Below are 14,080 nucleotides of genomic sequence, written 5' to 3'. Positions count from 1 at the left end.
TAGAGTGTGTTTAAGTAATTATAAAGCAGTATTTAAAGCCGTCGTGTTAGCAGGCGGCACATGGAAAACAAGTTAAACATTATATGTTCCCAACAAAGGATGCACTGTGCTACATATTTTTAACGCTGTATCAGTATCACAGATGCTTTTCCTTCCCCGTAATGCGCCGTGGACATCACTGACAGTCCGCAAGAAAACTGCATTCAAAAATGTTATTTAGAAAACACACACATCCTTTTCTAGTAATAATGTCCTCCAATAAATATTTGTGTTGGAAAGTTGCTTGCTTGTTACACTGTGACTGAGCCCTTATGCTAGCGTATGTTTACATTTCATTAAAATCTCTCTGGAAAGGATGAGTTGATTTAGATTTGAATAGGACTAGTATGCCCAAAATATAACTTACCACTATGTAAGACAGCTAATAATAGTATTTACCAATACAAATGTAAAGGTGTCGCTGCAAAGTGTTTCAGGGACTGCTTATGCTTGTAAAGTTCTGTCCTTAGAAATTTTTGTCACTGGATATTTCCTTAGTGTTTAGTGCTGACCAACCATAACATTTCTCTTTTTCTTTATATTAGACTATAATTTTTGTCTTTCGTTTTAGCATTTTTACCTTCACTTCCTGTCCCAATGCCAAGACAGGAAGTGAGAGTAAATCCCTGCAAATTAAGGGAATCCCCCAGGTCACCAGAACTAGTGTCCCCATTGGATGATTTCTATTAATTTTCTGGAGACAGCCCAAAATTTGGGATTTTCTTTTAATTTCGCTTTCAATGATAATGGTAATCAAATCAAGAAAAGCAGTGTTCAATAACCATATACCTCATAAACAAACAAATCATATGTGAAAAGTCCATAAACAGTCCATGTGTTAATAAATTAATCTGAACAGTAAAGTTGGTAAACAGGACAAATAGAGAGTTTAACTCTCCCTAATGTGGGCACAAGAAGCAATAAAAGCCTAATAGGTGTTCTGTCCACCCTATCCAAAACTAAAAAAAAACCTACTTTTTCCTTTAGTTATACTTTACGGAAATGTAAAATATCTTTCTAAATGTCAATATTGAATACAAATTGTACAAAAAATCACACACATATATATAAATACCCTTCTTCTACTATGGTGTCTTTTTTTAATTGTTGATATGTTATACTATTTTCATTCAATATTTGATATTTAGAAATATATTTTATATTTACCTAATGTAACTTAGTTGTTGTTGATACACCACGTGTATCCTGTGAAAGCAGCTTCCCTTTGGCTGGAATTCTAGTCACCATTTTTTTTGTATTAATACATATACTGTAGGGACCGCAGTGACTAAGGCTGGTCATACATTATAGAATTTTCTTGAGACTTTTGCTTTAGATTGACCAAAAACCATATAATATGAAGTTAAACATGAACAACACTTTCAATTGTATCCAATTAGGCAAGCCCTTACACTACATAGTTGAAGGTAAATATAAAGGAAATTGGGCAGAAATTGGACAGAAAACTGTAAGAAAATTGTGTAGTGTATGGCCAGACTTAGTTAGTTGGCATATTTCTATGGTTTAAACCATGATACCTCTTTATTAGCAATACAAACTGACAGGGTTTCTAATTCTGCACTGGATATTGCATGAGATAAAATACTGCATGGTTTCATGAGATAAATACAGCATCTTTTGGAAAAATATCACATGCAGTATGGTAGAAGCATTTTTTGTGAATGCCAAAAAACCTTTTGAAAAACACTAAGCGATATTTTACCACATTTCTTAAAGCTTTGGATACCACTTTGTGAATGGAGCCCACTGCCTTTATATTTTTAAGAATTCCAATAAGCATTTTATTCATATAACCTAATGCCAGCGTAGTTTTTAATGAATAGCAATCCTATAGCCTCAGGTCATTGTCTTTCAGGTAACAGTGCTCACCGCTATCAGATAGAAAAGGAAAACCTTTGTTTACTCCAAGGGTAAGCATGAAGGCTGTGGACAACTGAAGCCTTTCCATATATTCCCACGTGACTTCATCAGTATAACCAAGATGAATATATCCTGATAAAGTCACGTGGGACACGTGATGCAACGCGTCGATACGCTACTTGGTGATGTCATTACACCAGCAGCCATCTTGGTACACCTAGGATACATGTGGATACACCCTTAGTATGAGGTGGAATGCCTTATTAATACTGCACAAATGTGAGTGTATCTACTGGCGTTTTTGGTCTGATTACTTTCATTAGACAATATTGCACTATGGAAGTATTTTTTTCTTCTTTTATGGGCATGTTCTAACTGAGAGCTGGGCAGAGTTTCTGTGAGTAGGCTGGAGATAGTAAGGTCACCTGCCTATCTATCCAGGAAGGGGATTATATACTTAGTACAATTGGAACCCTGTATATATGGAGGTCGGCCAGTAAGGAGATCTATACCCTAGGATCCTGGTGTGATCCAAAAGCGTGATGACCCGTAGGGTCACTTATTGAAGGTGAGCAGACATTTCAGCCATTTTGGGATTTCTTTGGAGTGTACACCACATGGCACCAGTTCCCTGTTGAGAGTGGAGCACTGTCTTTTTAGTGTGGAGGATTCCTACAGCACAATTATTGGACTCAAAAGGACATTTCCTGCTTTATTATGATCAGTTTTTCACTATAATTGTTTTTTCACTGCATATTTAATAGTTGTTTGGTTAACTACACATATCTATTGGCTCTGTATTTTTCACTGTGTGTACTGTGTATACACTTTGCATATTGTGATTTGGCACTTGTCACTTTAAGATTATCACTTTTTATGGGATTCACCTTGCTGGCACAATTTGGTGTGTATCATCCCAATTTGGGATTGGGTTGTTTTATTGTTTTTGCACGGCATATAGGGTCTGAATTTGTGACCCAATTTCTTATATATTCACAAAGTTGCACTTGATATATTTTTGCACTTTATTTCGGGTCACTTTTTGGAAATTTATAGTTTTTTATTAATATTGTATCATTTCATTATGTGTATTTATTTTTAGTGCTGCACCATATGTACATTATTTATGCTATTTAATCTTTTGAGGTAAAGGGTTTGGGTGCTAGCAGCTGTGTGTAGGATGAGTTCATCTAGTGCAGGAGGAACTATTACACTTAAACCAGTGAGAACTGTAGAGGACCCAGGAGAGTGACACTGCTGGAAGTGTTGTTTACCCAGTGGACTTCAGCATACGATTGCTCAGCTTCAGTGCAGAGTTCAGGGCAGCAGCTGGGGGAATATGTACTATCTTCTTTTACAGATATGGTTTCCTTGAAAATTACTTCAGTAGCGACAGGGTGGCTTAAAGAGATTGTATCACAAGGAAAGCATTATTTGTCAGTTAATTCCTAGATCAGTATTGTAAGATGGAGCAGTATAGCACATTACAGACTATGCATAGATACAAGATTTCAAAAACATTAGCACATATTGATAAAATTTGCTACATCAGACTAATCTCTGTTACATATTTATCTAAAACAATGCAATATTAAACCTTGTCTTTAGGGAAATTCAAAAGACATGATCAGCTGAAGCTGGGGGTACTTGAGGACTGGCATAACATTAATGGTTTAGAGAAATAGATCATTTCAGATTGTATGCTGTACTTAGCATATTGTTGTTTTTTTGTCCTAATAAACAAGCTCATGTGTTATAGATGAGATGATAGTACTAAACTAATGGCCCTATAGCCACAACAAGAAAATGTTCAATTATATGTAAGGAAATTGTGATAGCACTAGTAGTGTTGGCTTTAGTGATTCTCATATCCCATGGTGCTGTACAATGTAATACAACTAAGCATGAAAAATACAAACAGTACTAATGTTGATAACTAAATACAAAATAAGAGAGAGCCCTTCCCATGCAAGCTTACAGTCTAGATAATCTTAATGTTAGTGATTTTTATGGCACCATCATATCCCATGGTGTTGTACAGAGTAATAAAAATAAGCATAAATAATGCAAATGGTACAAACATTGATAAGATGCCCCAAAAAGGAGCCCCACTCCTGGATGATTATAATCTAGACAACTTTAAATTACAAATATTTGTCATGGAATAAGTTTTAGCTACTAACATTGGACTTTTCGAATGAACGCTTAATTTTAAATGAGCATATACATACCAATTCTGTAATATTTCTTGGAGTGTGGGATGTGCGTGATTCTTTATGGTTGTGGTCTATGTTTCTACTGTGCTAATTAATGTTTATTTCTTCAATGCCTGACTGTGCGGCAGGGTAATTGACCGCTTAGATGGAGTGCGTTTGCTGTGGTCGCTGCTGAAAAACCCTCATCCAGATGTTCAGGCAAGCGCGGCATGGGCCATCTGTCCGTGTATCGAGAACGCAAAGGTGAGAACACGTTATAATCCAGACGGCCTGGTTCACTTTCCTGCTTCTCAGATTGCTTGCTTACTAGTGGAAAATAAGTATGATTTATATAACACTACAGTTCTTAATCTATGGTAAGATGCATTTTGCCAGGCTGCATTTTGCTTATATCTGATATGAATTACACAGTCATTAATATTTTATGTGCTATAGAGAACCCAACAGAGTAAAATAAAATTCAATATCCTCTTTCCAACTAATAAGATAGCTATAGCTTGTTCAGTAGTGCAAAATACATTAGTCCATAGCAACCAATCACATATCGTCTATTTACTTACATGGTAGGTTTGATTACTTGGTTACTTTGATTACTTTGATTACTTGGTTATTTATTACACTTTTAACTATCTATGAAGTAATTAAAAAGTGTTGTTGACTTGCTCATTTATTTTATTTACATTTCATATTTTTAAATCTATTCACACTGTTATAATATCAATTCCTTCTATGCTTTTATATGAACAATGTTTATCTTTTTCCCTCATTCTGGTATTATATTGGCCGAATGCAGCATATAAAATAATCACTAATCAGAGCTCCCTGCATATACCGGGGATTGGAACTGCTGTCAGTGCATTGTTCATGATGGTCACAATCAGGTTAAGATAACTGGCAGTCAATTTGTTCTATACATATAGGAACTTCTGTGTATACAGTGTACCTGTGATAATTGGTAAAGTATAAGTAGGAAGGGTCACTGGGACATAGTAAAGTGAATAACTGTGAAAAAGAGGAATAAATATCATTACATATTATCTATAAAAAAAATAATGCACAAAAATTATGTTACAGATAGAACCTGTATGTGCACTTCACTAGTACTGAATTTTCCGAAAGCAAATAAGACCCTAACCAAAAACAATTCAATTTATATTGGGTAGAAGGTGACAAGGCAGCATGTGTGCAACACTATATTCATGCACTATTTAACCCATACTACTATTTAATACAAATTTACTGTACAAGCTACTAACACACTCTTACAAATGCTTTTGACTTGCTTTTCCTTTAGCCTATTGCTTATATTTGCTGTAAGCAGACAACTAAATTATTTCAGTGTACAGTTAAGAGGAACTCTGAAGAAGGTATTCAGTATCTATTCAGTTTCTCTAACAACAATTATAGTTTATAAGATCAAAACAGGTCAGTTATTCCACTATCATATCATTATTTTTTCAGTGGTTTACAAAATAAAGATAGACAGTACAGTTTCAATACAATTTAAGACAAAGGTTAGGAGGGTCCTGCTCTGGAGAGCTTGCAGTCTAAAGGGAAGGGCAAGTGGTACAAAAGATAGTAACTATGTTGTGATGAGTTGTCCAAGGAAGTAAAAGCCAGTTTTAGTCAGAGGTGGGATAGGCTGCCTGAAGAGATTAGTTTTCAGAGATCGCCTAAAGGTGGACAGAGTAGGAGATATCCAGACATATTGCAGTATGGAATTCCAGAGGATGGAAGAGGCTCTGATGTAGTCCTGAACTAGTGCCATTTTTCTTCTATGTAAATATAGGGCAGGAAGAAAGCATTGTTTTACCTCTTCTTACACTACCACATTTATTGCAAACATTAATACCCTGCTCCAATAAATTAATAATGTGAGATTTCACATCTATTTGCAGTAAGAATATGATTTAATAGCCTTTGTGTGGGTGACCTAGCACCTCACAGTAATTTTCCCAGCACAGAAATATACAGATTTTGAGGAATCTGAAGGCCAGACATCTTTATTAGAAGCAGCTCAATTTTGAGCCATGGGCAAAATCAAAAGTGTGGCTCAGCAACCCATCTTGACCACAGCATCTCCAACTTTAAGAGAATGTGTCAGTATAGACACAATGATGCGTATCAGTGGTCATATACTATTTCATCATGATTTTGTAAATGTTCTCCAATACTACAGATCAAAGTGAGAGTGGCATTTCCCCATGTATTTGGCCAGTCCTCTGGTGATAGGTGAGAGAAGAACTCCTTTTCCCAAAGGTTCATGTACGGATGCCGAAGAGAATGAGTAGTAGAGTCTGGCGATGATATAGGATGTCTAAAAATCTGAAAAATCCAACCTTTTTGTATAGAACCCAGCAAACATAAATTTGGAAGGTGGGTCATGGGAATTTCAAAGCTGTGATGAGTGACAGTAGGTAATGTTGGAGCTGTAGATATAGGAAGGTCCATTCATTCCTCAGAGAGAATTTTTCTTTAAGATAATCAAAGTCCAAAAGAGATTAAAAGACAGGATTGAGTACATCTATCAAAAAATACACACCCTGAGATGTTCAGCGAAGGCAATGGGTAGAAACCATACTAGTTGAAAAAGCCGGGTTACCTATTACTGGGGTGCAAATTGAAGGGTGGTTCAAAAATGCTGTTTCTTAGCACAATAGGACCATACATTATTTGAGAACTGCATAGTGTAGATACAAGTGTAGAAGGTGACCAAGGAGACCACAATAGATTACATAGGTGAGCAGAGGGAAAAAGGGCAAATTCAGTTTGAGTTCAACAAGCCCAGGGTGATATCTCGTGCCAACCAATTAGTTGATGTAGGTTAGCTGCATAATAATACTCAAGTTAATTGGGGACCGAGAGACCCCTTTGGGAAGAATGAGCTTGGAGGATATTGGGACCTATCCTAGGCCTCTCATAGTGCGTCTCATAAATGAGCTGATACATTGCTCGATGCTGTGGAGTAGAAAAAAGATATAGCAATATTAGCAGAATAGTTATTTTAAAAGATATCATCCTCCCTACCCAAGAAATGGCATAGAAATTTCAAAAGATTCTGGCGGATTCTAGCAAACAAAGGAGAAACATTATGTTCATATAAAGTACAATAAGAAGACATGATATAAATCCCCAGATATTTGATTGAATCTCCTTGCCATTTAAAGGGAAAGTTGCATTTAAGTTGGTGGAGTTGACAATCCGCCATAAGGTAGGGCTTATAACCTGAAAAGAGGCCAAATAAATGCAATTCATGATGTAGATTGGACAGGGAAATGTGAGGGAGGGTTAAGGGTAATAGAACGTCATCTGCAAAAAGGGAAATTTTATACTGAGTGTCTTTGATAGTAATACCATGGATATTAGAATTAAGTCATATTCTGGCAACAAGTGGTTCAATAGAAAAGGCAAATAATAAGGGGGAAGGGGCAGCCCTGATGGGTACCATTAGAGATGTCAAAAGGTTTGTTGATACCAAATTGAGTCCTGGCAGTGGACATAGGGGTAGAGTACAATCCTCCCAGACCTTTAAACCCCCCTCCCCCCACAAATGCAGTTTCACTTTCAATTACAGGTTTCCACCCTACCCCCATTCTGCAACATGAGAGTAAACAAGAAGCACCACTGATGAGTTAATTGGCTCCTTTTCCACATGTTCACAGCTCTTACTGTGAAGAACCCTTTCCATATTTGGAGATTAAATTTCTTTTCCTCCAGATGTAAAGAGTGCCCCCTTGTCCTCTGTGATGACCTCCATTACATTACATTACATTACATTGAGTTTATATAGCGCCAAAGGGTTTGCTCAGCGCTGTACAATAGAGGGGGGGACAATACATGAAACATTACAGCAGCTACGAACAGCACACGAGGGGTAAGAGGGCCCTACTCTTTCGAGCTTACAATCTGGGAGGGAGGGGGTAGTGGTACAGGAGGAAGTGGCTGTGGGGGATGGAGTGGTAGGAGGAATGAAGGAGAGCAGCAGTTAGGTGAGGGTGGGGTAGGCTTCCCTGAAGAGGTGGGTTTTCAGGGAGCGCCTGAAGGTGAGAAGGGAAGGTGACAGTCTGATGGATTGGGGTAGTGAGTTCCAGAGGATGGGGGAGGACCTGGAGAAGTCTTGCAGACGTGCGTGTGAGGAGGAGACCAGGGAGCAAGATAGAAGGAGGTCCTGTGAAGAGCGAAGGGTACGGGTAGGGTGGTACTTGGGAATCAGGTCGGTGAGGTAGTTAGGGGCAGTGTTGTGAATGGCTTTGTAGGTCAGAGTGAGTAGTTTGAATTTGATGCGTTGGGCGATAGGGAGCCAGTGGAGGGAGAGGCAGAGGGGGGTGGCAGAGGTGGAGCGGCTGGTGAGGTGGATGAGTCTGGCAGCTGAGTTCAGGATGGTCTGAAGCGGGGAGAGTTTGCACTGGGGTAGGCCGGTGAGGAGGGAGTTGCAGTAGTCAAGGCGTGAGATAATCAGGGAGTGTACGAGTAGTTTAGCGGTGTCTGGGGTAAGGAAGGTGCGTATTTTGGCGATATTGCGGAGGTGGAGCCTGCATGTGTTTGTCAGTGATTTGACATGAGGTTGGAAGGAGAGGTTAGAGTCCAGAATGACCCCAAGGACTTTGGCTTGCGGGGCAGGATTGATGGTGGTGATGTTAGTAGTGATGGATAGGATGGGGGGGGGGGGGCGCGGGCAGGAGGGAAGACGAGAAGCTCGGTTTTGGAGAGGTTGAGTTTGAGGAAATGGAGCGACATCCAGTCAGAGATGTCGTTTAGGAGGTGAGTGATGCGGGCGGAGAAAGTGGAGGTGAGGTGAGGGGTGGAGAGGTAAATTTGAGTGTCATCAGCATAGAGATGGTAGTTGAAGCCGTGGGAGTGTATGAGTTTGCCAAGGGAGGAGGTGTAGATGGAGAAGAGAAGGGGTCCAAGGACAGAGCCCTGGGGGACCCCAACAGAGAGGGGGAGGGAAGGGGAGGTGGCACCATTGTAGGAAACGCTGAAGGAGCGTCGGGATAGGTAAGAGGAGAACCAGGAGAGAGCGGTGTCTCTGATGCCTCCAGGTGAATAACTACACCGAGTTCACTATATGTACCACTGATGTATTTATACATGTTGATCATATCCCCCCTTAATCTCCTCTTCTCAAGAGTGAATACATTCAGTTCCTCTAATCTTTCCTCATAGCTGAGCTCCTCCATGCCTCTTATCAGTTTGGTTGCTCTTCTCTGTACTTTCTCCAGTTCCTCAATTTTCTTTTTGTGAATTGGTGCCCAAAACTGAACTGCATATTCCAGATGAGGTCTTACTAATGATTTGTACAGGGGTAGAGTGATATCTCTGTCTTTGGAGTCTATGCCTCCTTTAATACAAGAGAGGATTTTGCTCGCTTTAGAAACCGCAGCTTGGCATTGCATGCCATTATTTAGCTTGTCATCTACCAGAACCCCCACATCCTGCTCCACCATTGATTCCCCCAGTTGTACCCCCCCCCCTAGTATATATGATACATGCATATTCTTAGCTCCCAAGTGCAGAACCTTACATTTATCAACATTAAACCTCATTTGCCACATAGTTGCCCAAATAAACAGTGCATTGAGGTCGACTTGTAATTTGGAGACATCTTGTACGGACGTTCTTCTACTGCACAGCTTGGTGTCATCTTCAAAGACTGAAATGGGATTTTTAATCTCAGACCCTATATCGTTTATAAATATATTAAAAAGTAAGGGTCCCAACACTGAACCTTGGGGTACACCACTGACAACCCTAGACCATTCAGAGTATGAATCATTAACCACTACTCTCTGAATACAATCTTTTAGCCAGTTTTCTATCCATTTACATACAGATTTTTCCAAACCTGTAGGCTTTACCTTACACATTAGCTGTGTGTGGGAAACTGTGTCAAACACTTTTGCAAAATCCAAGTATACCAAGCCCACCGCCACCCCTCTGTCCAAGGTTTTGCTCACCTCCTCATAAAAAGAAATCAGATTTGTTTGACAACTTCTCTCTTTCATATCTATGCTGCCTGTTGCTTAAAATATTTTTTTCCCAGCAAGAACTCATCTATGTGGTTTTTTATTAAACTCTCCAGTATCTTCCCAACTATAGAAGTTAAACTAACAGGTCTATAATTACTTGGTAAAGATTTTGACCCCTTTTTAAATATAGGCACCACTTTGGCCTTATTCCAATCCACTGGTACTATGCCAGTCATTAAAGAGTCCCTAAAGATGGGAAACAATGGCTTTGAAATGACAGAGCTCTATTCTTTAAGGACCCGTGGGTGTATGCCATCCAGTCCAGGTGCTTTATTCACCTTTATTCCGTCTAAATATTTCTGGATCCTATCAATTGTGAGCCAATGTGGATCACCTGAGGCTGTGTTAATACCATGCCCATTATGGGCAAGAGCTCCCCCATGCTCCTTTGTATACACAAATCTGAAGAAGGTATTTAATACATTTGCCTTCTCTTTGTCCCCAGTAACCCACTCTAGATTATTTTGTAAAGGGTCTACATGCTCGGACCGAACCTTTTTACTATTAATATATTTGAAGAATTTTGGGGGGGGTGTCCTGCTATCTCTTGCAATCTGTCGTTTGTTTTAAATTTTTGTGGCTTTTATTTCCTTTTTGCATACTCTGTTATATTCTTTGTAATCTTTAAACGATGATAGCGTTCCTTCATTTTTATATTTAGTAAAAGCTCTTTTCTTATTATCTAAAGTTTTTTTAACTTTGGCCGTAAGCCACATAGGTTTGATTTTTAGCCTTTTAAACTTGTTGCCCATGGTAATATATTTTGCAGTGTGTTCACATACAGTCTTTTTGAAGTCTTGGAGAGCAGTTCTCAGCCATGGAAAATTAGCTCTCTTACAGTTGAGTGTTTTTATTTTTCCTGGTATGTGCTTGATGCTTACAGCTAACAATAAATGAAATCATGTTATGGTCACTGCTACCCAGATGTTCTTTTATATGGACATTTGTAATAAGCTCTTCGTGGTTTGAGATTACCAGGTCCAGCAGAGCATCATTCCTAGTTGGGGCCTCTATGAACTGTACAATAAAATTGTCCTGCAGTAGGTTGCCCTTTCAACTGTTCCTGCAGTACCATTACTCCAGTCAATTTCCGGGTAGTTGAAATCCCCGATTATTATCACTGTCCCAGAATTTGCATTATCACTGTCCACCTCCTCATTAACACTGGGAGGCCTATAACAAACTCCAATGATTATATTTATTAAACAGCACCACACTCACTCAAACCCCTCCTAATTATGTAGAAAAGTAAATTACTTCCAACCCTTGAAAGTTAATCACAATATATCACAGAAAACTTTTCTTTTTCCAACAATCCAACCTACATACAAAAGTGTCCAATATAAAAATTAAAATTTCAAATGTCCCCAATATTCTGAACCACATCCGTGAAACAATCTTTTACTTCTTCCAAAAAAATGTTCCCAATTCCAGAAGTCTGTAGTGATCATATACCTCAAAAAAACAAAAACTCACAATAGTGTCATATCCTTTATACAATAAAAAATATATACCCCATACTTGTGCAACAACAAAAAAAAAACTCCAATGATTACCTTTGTAGTATGCACCCCTAGTTCCACCCATAATGCTTCAGCCTCATCACACTCTCCATCAACTAAGTCCTCTTTCACACTTGCTCTGAGATCACTTCTCACATAGAGACAGACACGACCACCTTTCCTTTTTACCCTGTCTCTCTGAAAGAAAACATAGCCAGGAATATTAATGGCCCAGTCATGTGAATAATGAAGCCATGATTCAGCAATACCAATTAAATCATAGTTCTCTTCATGCACCAAAGCTTCCAACTCACCTATTTTACTTGGCAAACTTCTGGCATTGATGAACAAACACTTTCATTCATTGACACCTTGTGCACACGTATTTTGCATATTTTTCATTTTCATACAAATGGCACCAATTCCACTGGTTGTTTGTAACATGGGAACCTTCTTATCATCTGCCATAGCCCTCCCCCCATCTTTCCCCATTCCACCCACGAATAAGGACTGACCCCTGTCTGATCTGTCTACCCCATTATAATTTAATTCTCCCTCCTCCCTCGATCCTTGTTTAAATACTCCTCCAGCCTTCTCATAAACCTCTCCCCCAGCACAGCAGACCCCCTTTCATTTAGGTGCAAACCATCTCTGGCATATAGGTTTCACCCCAATGAAAAGTCAGCCCAGTGCTCTAGAAACCCAAATCCTTCCCTCTTACACCAGGTCTTTAGCCATGCATTTAGTTCTCTAATCTCCCCCTTTCCTGAGTTGCACATGGCACAGGTAATAATTCAGAGAATATCACCTTGGAGGTCCTTCCCTTCAACTTCCAGTCTAGTTCTTTAAATTGATTCTTAAGGAGCCTCCACCTTCTATGTAATCTGTCTTTGTTTCCAACATGGACCAAGACAGCTGGGTCATTCCCAGCCCCTCCCAGTAATTTATCAACCCGTTTGTTTTAAGTATGTATGAATGATTACAACTCTGTATTCATTTGTGTCTTTTAGTTATTCCTTGAGTTCAGCCTAAATGTTCTCTATAGCAATAAGTGGAGTAGTCTGGTCAATGTTTTTTGACCTAATATGGCATGTACTCATATTAGGTCAATGATGTCATGGGCACCTGCGCCCCTTTGTTTATGTGCAGCTGTGGGGCAGGGAATACCGCAGCTGCAGCTAATTGGGCCAATGGAGGTGCGATCATGTGACAGCTTCCTGAAGGTTCTGCTGAACTGGGTTTGGACTAAGTCTGAACAAAACCCAGCTCATCTTTAATGCTGATTAACTGGCTGTGTTTATAACGCTATGTTACTTACAGCTCTTGCTGCATTTCTTTCTAAGTGCACTTAGGCTAAGTTTACACTATTGCTCAGGCACGACAGTCCATTCATTTGAATTGGCTGCCGTGCCTGCGTTTCATGCAGGACAAAGGTTCCTGCACCATTTTTAACCACAGTGGCCAAGAAACCCGCTGCGGTTTTGGATGTGTGGGGGTGCTATTAAGAACGAATGGCAGCTCTGTGCATCTGTAAAGGGCAGCGCACTTTGCTTGCGGGTGTGGGAACAGCTGTCTGAATCTAGAAAGAAAATATTTTCAGCAGCCAGGTAAGTAAAATAGTAAACACTGTTTAAAAGTAAGAATTAAAATGTTTTCATTTGTAAGAACGTTTAGGGTTTAATTTTTCTTTGCTAACAATATCCAACATCATGTTCCAGCTGACAAGGGAGCTGTATTTTTACACAAGAGAAATTCCAGGATAGTTGAAAGGAGCTTTCCTAACCCCCAGTAGCCATTTAAAGCACATTGCACCCTTTAAAACCACCATTGTCTACAACATATTTCATAAAAATTGTGACATTTTTCCAGAATGTCCTGATTTTTGCCAGACTTTCAGCAAAGCAAAACTCATTTTCACTCATCCCTAGCACTCTATAAAAACTAAGAGTTAGTTTAAAACTGTCTGGCTGGTTTGGAGTCAATGCCATGTTTACTCTGACTCTCCTAACACTGAAACAGAATGGTCAAACATTATGATGCATGATGGGCTATGGAGTCTGTATAAGGTTGGCCATTTTTACTACAAACCACCAGCTGAACAGGTATCCACGCATCATACTGTCTTCTTCTGGACTAAATTCTTGCCTCTCCTGTTAGCTTGATGGGTGCTGGTGATGCAAACAGTGCACAATCCTACTACAGGTACAGTCGCATAAAGAAGATGGTATGAAAAAATACACCTTTCTGTTTATAATCTGGCAACATATTAGGTATCTATTGCAGTCATTCATACTATGCTTATGCTTAACTCTGAAGTTTTAAGGTGAAGATTAAAGGCTAAGGTCACCTTTTGGAAAAAAATAAATAAATGCATTTATTATTTTTCTCACAGTAGCCTGCAAAGCATTGCACC

The 14,080-nt window shown here is 39.2% G+C and overlaps 1 protein-coding gene across 1 annotated transcript in view; it reads left to right on the top strand.

Moving 5' to 3' along the window:
- The window catches only part of ODAD2 (outer dynein arm docking complex subunit 2), a 202,024-nt gene that overhangs the window by 119,509 nt on the left and 68,435 nt on the right, over positions 1 to 14,080 (top strand). Inside the window, exon 17 of the mRNA XM_089693823.1 lies at positions 4,265 to 4,379. Coding sequence (XP_089549949.1) covers positions 4,265 to 4,379 — 115 coding nt within the window. The remainder of the gene's footprint in view (positions 1 to 4,264; positions 4,380 to 14,080) is intronic.

The sequence above is a fragment of the Staurois parvus genome, unplaced genomic scaffold (assembly GCF_062004578.1).
Source record: "Staurois parvus isolate SC_StPar_1 unplaced genomic scaffold, SC_StPar_1.0 ptg000636l, whole genome shotgun sequence".
NCBI classification, from domain to species: Eukaryota; Metazoa; Chordata; class Amphibia; order Anura; family Ranidae; genus Staurois; species Staurois parvus.
Note: the sequence above shows the minus strand (reverse complement) of the source record. Positions and strands in the feature narration are given on the sequence as shown.